General features: G+C 32.8%; 1 protein-coding gene across 1 annotated transcript; it reads right to left on the bottom strand.

Annotated features, from left to right (window-relative positions):
- Positions 1-147: 147 nt before the first annotated feature.
- LOC122573279 (calmodulin) lies at positions 148-6,167 on the bottom strand. Its single transcript, XM_043739393.1, has 4 exons — positions 5,940-6,167; positions 2,693-2,867; positions 2,191-2,433; positions 148-2,029 (listed from the first exon to the last, which is right to left on the bottom strand). The coding sequence occupies exons 1-4, from the start codon at positions 5,940-5,942 to the stop codon at positions 2,001-2,003; spliced, it is 450 nt and encodes a 149-aa protein (XP_043595328.1). The 5' UTR covers positions 5,943-6,167; the 3' UTR covers positions 148-2,000.
- Between the last annotated feature and the right edge of the window lie 3,666 nt (positions 6,168-9,833).

The raw sequence follows: 9,833 nt of genomic DNA, 5'->3' as shown, positions 1-9,833 counted from the left end.
TCGTAGATATGTTAACGCGAATCTTGACAGTGAATTATACACATACATTTTGTCGGCAAACTATTACTAGATGCCATTGAAAATGACGATGAAGATAAAAATGGCTGAAACGAGAGGTCCATTGGTTAATGAAGGAAACGAATTGAGTAGTTGTGACCTAAAAATGAGGGTACATTTATTTTGTCTTTTTATGATCAATGCGATCTAGGTCACCAGAAATACAAGTACTTCTCATTTTGTTCACTTCAATATTAAATAATAAAGGACTGTGGAGGAATTCTTTCTTCTTTTCTTCCTTTTTTCTTCGTAAATTAGTTTTTATATATATATACATATACACATATATGTGTATATATGTGTGCATATATACATATATATGTATATATGTATATATAATATATATTACATATATATTAATGACTGAATCACCGACACGCATGTGTTTCCACTTTTCGGTGATCGTTCTTTACTCTTAGTACTTAACATTATCATACGAATCTCACAAAATCACACCAGTTTCTCCTGCTTATCTTGCGAGACTGGCACGCACCTCTGGGCGAAGGAAAATATAATGCACCAATCACTGTTGTGACTTGACTTCTTTTTTTAATCCCTCATCCCTATTTCTCTGTGGTTTCATTTATATTTCAACAAAAGTGGTGTCGACGTTGTGTAACGCGCACGCGTTTTAAGGCTTTCTCAGTGGAGATAAGATACAAACGGGAGATTATAATGAAATTGGATACAGAACGCACTTGGTGAAATATGTCTTACATGTTTTGTTGTGTACGCGTTTGTGTGTCTGTGTATATATGTGTACATGTATAATACGTGTCATGTATTACATAGGTTTTTTCAAAGGCTTAACAAAGCTGAAAAAGCGTAGAGATGTTTCACCAGAAATATCAATACTTTGATATAACCCGATTCCATAGATATCATAAACGTAGACCAAGATAGCATTACGCGCATCTCTGAACTTCTCGAGGATACTCCTTATTTTTTTTTAATCCTCCTAATACTTTTTCTTTGATACTATTTCTCAGCTATTAAAAGAATTAAATTATCCATTATGGCGTAGTAACGAATTCAGTATGTACGGAATCATCGATAAACCAAAGGTCGAAGACATTATATTTCGAACTCTGGAAAACGATGTCCAATCCGAATTTTCTTTGGCAAAGTAAAACAAACGCTTAACATGTACGTTACTGATAAAACTTTTCGCTACAACAAATGCTGTATCGATGACATAAGCACGTTCTTCTTGATCGAGAAACAAGTAGAATAAATTTCCAATTTATCTCGATCAATAAACGAACCTACACAATGCGCTATAATAGCCTGTAGATTATTCCCTTCTTTTAATACTTTTCCTCTCTTCTGTCTACTGATTAATAATCTTTTTTCAATACATTGAAAAGTAGAATTTACAAGGAAAACTTGCATGTGAAAGTCTTCAAAGATACGTGCAGAGAAGAAACAGGAAAAGGCCAAAAAGAGAGGAAAGTAGGGAAACACTATTTACTTTTATCATCAACAAACATGCGCGTCTGTTTTTTTATACATATATATATCTAACATTTTTATATATATATATAATTATATTTTTTATACGGAAATAAATCATCTTTTATGTATAGATGTGTTTATGTGTGTGCTGCATATTTTTTGTATTCGTTTATGTGTGTGTGTAATATGTATTTTTATGTTTATGTTGTGTGTAGTTAAGTATTTTGTGTATTTAGAGATAATGATTTTTAGTGGTATAACTCTTTAATTAAACAATTGCCCTGTATTACTTATCGTTAATGATGATTAACGCGTGTTGGACGTTGACTTTTCGCGTTTTAAAGACATCTTTGCGTCCAGATACAAGATTTTTTTCACTTTCTGGTCGATTCGTTTTTGTTAATATTATATTTTTCTTTGTTTCTTGATTTATTTTAATACGTCAACACCACTCCAAGTTGCAAGTTTTTCCATTACACAGGTTGCATTCACTTTGATGTCATCATTGTGACGAATTCTAGACAAAGAAAATAACACAGTTAGAGTTATTATTGCAAATATGTAATTTAAACTTAGAAATTACACAAATGCTTTAAAACTTTTAATCAAAATTTACGAAATATTGATAAAAGTAATTTAATTTAGAAATTACAGTAAATATAAATTTAATTGCACAACCTTCATAATTAACTTGGCCATCACCATCAATGTCAGCCTCCCGAATCATTTCATCAACTTCCTCATCAGTGAGTTTCTCGCCAAGATTTGTCATAACATGTCTGAGTTCCGCTGCAGATATGAAACCGTTTCCATCCTTATCAAATACTCTGAAGGCCTCCCTAATTTCCTCCTCACTGTCAGTATCCTTCATTTTGCGAGCCATCATGGTTAAGAACTCCGGAAAATCGATTGTGCCATTACCTACAATTCCAAGTATTTTTAGTTTTGATTTTTTCTGAAATCAGATTTTTTCCAATGTTTTTAACAATGAGATAATGATAATAGTGTAAAAAAAACATTCTTTCATTATGCAAATATCTTAAATGATTGATTCTAAATTGATAGATTTGAAAATGATGTTGATATCACATGCAATATAAGAAATACAAAAATTGCATAATGAATAATAACAACGCAATGAGTTATATGTCAGTTATAAAATAAGATTAGGATAAAATACCATCTGCATCCACTTCATTGATCATATCCTGAAGCTCAGCTTCTGTAGGATTTTGTCCTAGCGATCGCATAACTGTACCCAACTCTTTGGTTGTGATAGTACCATCCCCATCCTTATCAAATAGCGAAAATGCTTCCTTAAATTCTGCAATTTGCTCCTCTGTGAGTTGATCAGCCTTGAAATAAAAAATAAAAGTTACAGTTACATGTCCATATTATTAGCATAATATTGTTAAAAGAACCTAGTTAAAATTTTGTTAAATCAGTTACATGGGATCTTTATTTTATCAAACATCATACAGATTTGATATATCATAAAATACCTTTCTATTAGTTGCAATAATTGGAATTATATTTCTCTTTTATAAAATACATAAATATATATATATTTTCTATTGTTTATATACTTGATAGTTATGAGTATGTACTGAAGATATACTTTTTTCTGAAGTATGTCATATGGAGTAAGTGTGTATGCTGAGAAAATGAAGAATTCTATATTTTGTAGAAACGCTCACAAAAATAATATGTTAAGTTTTCATTGGCAAGACTCGTAACACGATTACAAAGAAAGATTATTTTTGAGTAAAATTCCTAACAGCAATAAACATTATTTTCTGTAAAATTTCTCATTTCTTTCATGCTTAACGCATAACGCTCTTTAATGCATTGCCGATACTTCGATCTGGAGGAAATGCCGCCACCTTGCTGAAAACTAGGACCGCTTCACGTCCGTTCAGGTATTGCCCCACCCTCACCAAGGAAAAGCGCGAGGGGGGGGGGGGTGGTCGAGATACTTAGGATACCGTTGATTGGAAAATTAAGATTTTTGACACCTGATAATCAACGTGCATCTTTGAAAAATCGTAGAGCGAAGCTCGAACGCTTGAAGAAGCTTCGATTCTTACTCGAATTAGATTCAATCAAACATCTAACCGAGACACACAACCGAGATTCAATCTAACAAGTCAAACCATACGATAAACTTATACTATATGAAGAATTCATTTCTCAAATGAAGCTATGCTTGCATTTGTATACGTTCAATCGCAAGTGTATACATCTAACAACCAATTAAACTTAAAGTATTTGTTTTATTTCATAGCAAATCCAATTCATTCAACCTTAGTTCTAAATAAAATATCGTGGCTGCTTAACTATCAATAAATATTTACCATAAGCTCGTTGCGGTCGAAGAATATCTAAGAAATAATTAGCTGTTGCTATAATCAGATCCCTAAATAAAATAACGAATTAAATACTTTTTGTATTTGTAGACGAAGAACTATTAAATAAATGATACGGAAATGCAGTCGTTAATATAAAAAGTTGTTTTAAATCAGCCTATGACTTCTAGAATAAAACACCTTACGATATAGGTCAGTTGTGTATATATATAAATATATATTTATATATATATGTACTACATACTATGCTTTCTTCTATATACTTTATACAAAAATATCCATTGAGCACCTAGACCTATATAAAAACAAATGTCATAAATAAACTAATAATTCGATATTTAATATTTCAGTTGTTTATTAAAAGGAAAGTATATAAAATAAAAGTATATATAAAAGAAATATATATATATATATATATATATTATATATATATATATATATTCGTTAAGAACGTAACTAAAAAAGTTTATATTACATTGGAGTATAATTAATTTTTAATACAACTGAAGGTTTATTTATAAAAACTAAATATTTATATGCTTAAGAAACACTTTAGAATGGTCGTATCTATATTTTAGGTTATGCGGTAAGACGATCGACCAACATCGTTGAATATCATAAAACTGCAACTAAAAATGGAAAATATTTTCAAAAATTTGAATACTACATAGCGTATGATGTTGTTTGATTTGAAATCATAAAAATTGAAATTATGTAATTAGAAAATATACAAAAAATGTGTTTATATTATATTATGAGTATAAAATTCTCATAAAGTTCTCGTGATTAAGTATAAAAATAAAATGTAGAATTTAATATTTATATTTTCCTATTAAAAAAAATTAACTTTTGTGAAAAGTTAATTGAAGTCATCGTTAGAAGAAGATGAGTGCAAGAACGTACAAGGAATCAGGGAAATTGGCGCAACAGCAAGAGACCGCGAAAATCAATAGTGAGGTATACCGTGTAACGGTTGACTGTGTCGAATACTATATGCTACATAAGAAAAACAGTGAATATCGCGAAAAAAACGGATTACGAATGATAAAAGAAAATGTACAAGATTATTGTACTCTTTCATTACTTTAATCCTAAAAAATTTGCGAAAAAATAATCTGCTAGATACAAGATAAAAATTGGATGAAATATTGGAGTTTGTACTGTACAATGAAAACAAGTTCCTTTCGAAACGAAAACGATACTGAGGTGTATCAAGTCTATAAGCGACAATATTTTATCCAGCATATGCAACAACTATTGTTACGTTTAGAAATATCTCACATAAAACTTGAACTTTTTTGGCGAATAAATGAAGAAAAATGTATTTATTCGAATTTAGCGCTAGTAACTTATCGTCAATTGGAATTCCTTGATGTATCCAAAAAGAAATACGATAGCAATTATTATCTCATTAGATTTGATAATCTAAAGATAAGGTATTTTATGTACATAAAAGTTGTGAATTAACAATTTTAAGGAAGTTTTCTCACGTCATTCCATATTCCAACGTACCGTTACACATTACATTGATACATGACACAACGTAATACGAACGACGTTGACTCTGAAAAAGTTTTCACCGTAGCGCCTTATCATAACGCTGTATCTTGACGGTCGGCCGGAAGATTTGAAAAATCATTGTTTCCTGTTTAGATCGTTCGATGCTTCTTTGCGATTTTTATCGGAGGAAGTTTCACAATTCATGACATCTCGAAAGAGACTGAGAAAAACGTATGTAAGCCATCGGAGTAGAAATGGATCGATAGTCGGTCCATCTCCGCATACCGGCCATTACGAATGTAATATTGCAATAGTGCGTAGGTAAAAAAAACATACGTAGAATAAAGTGGAAAAATATCATAGGATCTGGAAATGAAATCTTTTGAATCGGATAAAAATGGAAGAAAAGAAGTTTTGCAATAAATGCGTATCGGTAGGTTGCACGTGCACTCGACGCGTCAATGCGGCAAACGAAAGCCTAGGAGGAGGGTGAGGGCGAGGGACCGCTGAACGACGTCCGCATAGGCACACGCACCAGGAAAGAAAGCATATTCGACTTACCATTTTGGCTCGGTTCTTTTATATCTCAGTACGCTCGACGATTTGAAATATCGGTTTAGGCACTGAACACAAAGGATACTATTCACAATCTCTCTCTGGGCCAACGTGGAAAGTAAAACTTGTGTGCACGAAAGCGCGGACAGACACGCAATACGACACAGCCGACGAGAAACGCACTCCGAACAGCAATGGAGTCCACCGTTCTCTCTCGGTGTACGAGCCTCTCTGCCGCTTGTCTCGGTCAGGTATCACTACGCCGCCCCTAACGGGCTACATGACGGTGTCTCCTGATTGGTCGACGGTCTAGACGGGGGTTAAGGGGAGTTCACGCGGCGATGCGCTGCGTCGTTTCCTACGCGATCGACAGATAGTTCCGTGCGGCTTCTCCTCTGCGAAAACCCTGAAAAAACGACTGGTTTTTAATTGGACAAATGGGAAGAAGTAGGAACGACACGACGTCCAACGTAGAGAACGGTCGTCATAGACAATCGTGCAAATCCGCTTTACATGCGGGGTGGGTGCGGTCGTGTTTACAGGACAAGTCCGGGCGAACTAACCAGGCCTGTGATTGGCCGACGCGCACCTGCAATGCGTCAGGCAGCCGCGCGGACTGTGCCGCCGCCGGCTACCGGGTCAAAGCCGGGCTTCCCTGCGAGAGATGGCTCGAATGCAATGGTCAATGAGCGCGTTTTTCGGCTGGTTTAGGCCCTACGTTTCTCTCTTTCTCTCTCTTTTTCCTTTTCTCTTCTTTACTATATCCCTTCTCTTTCCTCTCTTCCTCCCCTTTGCTATCTTTGTCTTTATCTTATGCTTATTTTCTTCTTCCATTTTACCTTTTCTCTTATGCCTTTTTTTCTTTCTCTCTCTCTCTTTTTCTCTTTCTTTCTCTTTTTCTCTTTTCGTTCGCTTTCTTACGATTTCTATATCGTTAGTCCCCTAAACCCTAAGCTATCGTAGCTTATTCTACTGACAAGAACAATTGCTGCAACGATATTTCGTTCGTTTGATATCATAATCCCAATGACATTCGTCATTTTTAGTCAGCTTCCGATTTCAACTCCAGTTTCTGGAATAACCGGAAATCCGCATCTTACATGACAGTCGTCAGGTGCAAAACAGGTTCTTGAGTCTGCTTCGCTGTCTCGTCCTGCGAATGATATTGGGTCACGATGGATTAATGCTTATAGTCTATAGGAAACGTTTTCGAATACTTTATCACTGAATCAAACTTCTTCATGCCCTAGAGAGTTGTATCTTTCATTCGTTTATCTATAGTAGACATGTTAATTGATATTTGCATATCTTTACTAATTTAGATAAATAAAGCGAATTGGAATAATTTTTCAGTAATATAAATCCTTACCTTTTTCTATTCCTTGAAGTTCTATTTTTCCTTACGCGTGATTTATAAAACTTTCCATTGAAATTTCGTATTACAATAAAATTTTTACAAAAAATTCATCAATGCTGTTCTCACGTATTCTCATGGAAAGGAAATATTTGGATGGCCTATTTCACGTGGACCATCCCTTGCGTTAACCCCAGAAGTGCTGGCGGTTTCAATGTCCTTTCATAGCATCGGTCGATATCTTCTTAAATAAAAATAATGCGCGTACACGTTCGTTGGATAAAAGAATATAGTGCGATTAGGTGAATGCCGTTTTCAGGCCAAGAAACAACTATCGATTGTGATATTTAATTCCCAAAATTTATTCCTTGCTGCAGTTATTCGTAGATTCTTTTTCGGGTACGATACTGAAATTAAAATTCGAAGATCAGAACGTGAGACAAATTGTTTTCGCGATGCCGCTCGAAAGAGCTTTTATCGTCGTTGAATTATGCAAAAAATTTTAGCTCTTCTTAGTGCTTTAGTTCCATTTTGACCTGTATAATTTTAGGAGGGTTTAACATTCTTAATGGTCGGAGCAAAATATATGGAAATATAGTGAAGAATAGATAAGTACGTAGACAGAAAGAATTTGATTTGTAAAAAAATTAGCATTCAGTTTTGTACGTATGTAACGATGTGCATAAATTTAATTAGATTGCGTAGTATTACATCAACGGATAAACACAATTTAAACTGGCATGATACAATTTACAACACGTTGTTAATTCATTTCTTTACGTTTCTCATATATCAGAATAATTTATTTATTTATTTAATAATTTCATAGGAATATCTAATGACATTGTAATCTGCTTCGAATAATTTATCATATAAGTACGAAATGAACGTAAATTTGTGCAATAATTTTTAAAAATTTAATTTGGTATAAACTGAACTACAAAATTGAGAAGTTTATGTTTCTTATTTTGATGATGCATTGTATAATAATCTAGGTCCACTGAAATAGACATAGGTAAGTCAATCTTAAACTGAATTCTGTATTAGTCAGAGTCATTATAAGAATTACGAATATCTTAAAAAAAAAAGATGATGAGGCAGAATGGAGACTGAACACCTTACTAAAAGGATAGATATTCGATTTACGAGAATGTATCGGTTGATTACGTTGAATACGATCATCGCATGACGCGCGAGAGAAAAATGTGAATGACGAGTCCACGATTCTATGCAAGAGGAAAAAAGGAAATGTCCAATAAACCAATTGTTTCTGTTGCATTTGTAATTAAAAGGTTCCAGGTAATTTCAAACGTTACAACGTTTCAAACAGAGTTATTTTGTTTTTTTATTTCCTTACGTCAACGGTATGTCCAATATTATGTAGCGAGTAATTCGTCAACTGTACTTCTAGATTTTCTAAGACCAAATAATTGAAATGACATGTATTCATTTATCGTAATCAGTTATTGCTACTTAAGATTAGTATTAAAAGACAAAACTGCACTCATTAAAGAATTTGTGTACATAATTCCTTCTTAAACCGGCACATTTATAGGTAATCTACTGTTCAATCATTAAAAAGATAATCATAATGTTATACTTGAATGCTATACATATTTTGATATTTGTCTAAGCATGATACATAAGCTGACATTTGTTGGACATTCTTGAAACAATTACATTTAACAACCTGTAACATTTATAATTATAGATTTTAAATTAATTCGGAAGCGAAATAAGTTATAATTTGCATAATTATAATGTGTAATAAAATAGAATCTCTCATATATTATTTTAACTACATATTATATACTATACTGTTATCCCATGTTACGTCATACAATATAATCATATATCAGTTATGGATTATAAGCTTGTCTATCTTATCGTTTACCTTGCTGCATCTACTTTTAAGATTAAAGATATAATTGTAATTGTATGAAATTTTATTTAGTTACATAACCTAGCTCTCTAAATTATGAGCTAGGTGCGGATAAAGTGATCATTTATTAACTTTATAAGATAACATATATAGTCCTTAACTCTTTAAATGTACAAGATGAGACATATGGTGTATTGCAAAATGTATAATATAATTTATACTATTATGATAAGAACAAATTAATTAAAGGTAAGTACAGATGTTGTTTATACATAATTCGAAACATTTCTACATTTCTACACCATATCATTTTCCTAGTCTATTGAAAAAAACGAAGTAATATCTTAATAACACAATATTTTTGCTATATCTGTTCAACTGTTGCATAGCGTAACTACTATTTAATATTGATTATCATAATGAAGTTGTAATATGGTAACAAGTGCAGCTTTCTATTAAATTCTAATCTAGTCACGGTGCGATAAAATATAACACGGGTTTTCTTTATCGACGTGTAAATGACTTGTTCGCTTATTTCCTGTATACTAAAACTCTTAATTCATTTAAAATTACGATGTCGCTTAAGTATCGATATTCGTAAACTTCGTTCGTATCTAATAGATAATTAACAGTTTCGCTGGTGGCCGTGACCGATATGCGGTAA

This window comes from Bombus pyrosoma, linkage group LG12 (assembly GCF_014825855.1).
Source record: "Bombus pyrosoma isolate SC7728 linkage group LG12, ASM1482585v1, whole genome shotgun sequence".
In the NCBI taxonomy this organism is placed as follows: Eukaryota; Metazoa; Arthropoda; class Insecta; order Hymenoptera; family Apidae; genus Bombus; species Bombus pyrosoma.
This window is presented reverse-complemented; position numbering and strand designations above follow the sequence as displayed.

What these genes read in the sequence shown, in the direction of transcription:
- LOC122573279 (XM_043739393.1), bottom strand. An exon ending in CAATGAAGTGGATGCAGATG is followed by an intron (nt 2,434 to 2,692) that starts GTATTTTATCCT and finishes TTGGAATTGTAG; the next exon opens with GTAATGGCACAATCGATTTT. An exon ending in TGGCCAAGTTAATTATGAAG is followed by an intron (nt 2,030 to 2,190) that starts GTTGTGCAATTA and finishes TTCTTTGTCTAG; the next exon opens with AATTCGTCACAATGATGACA.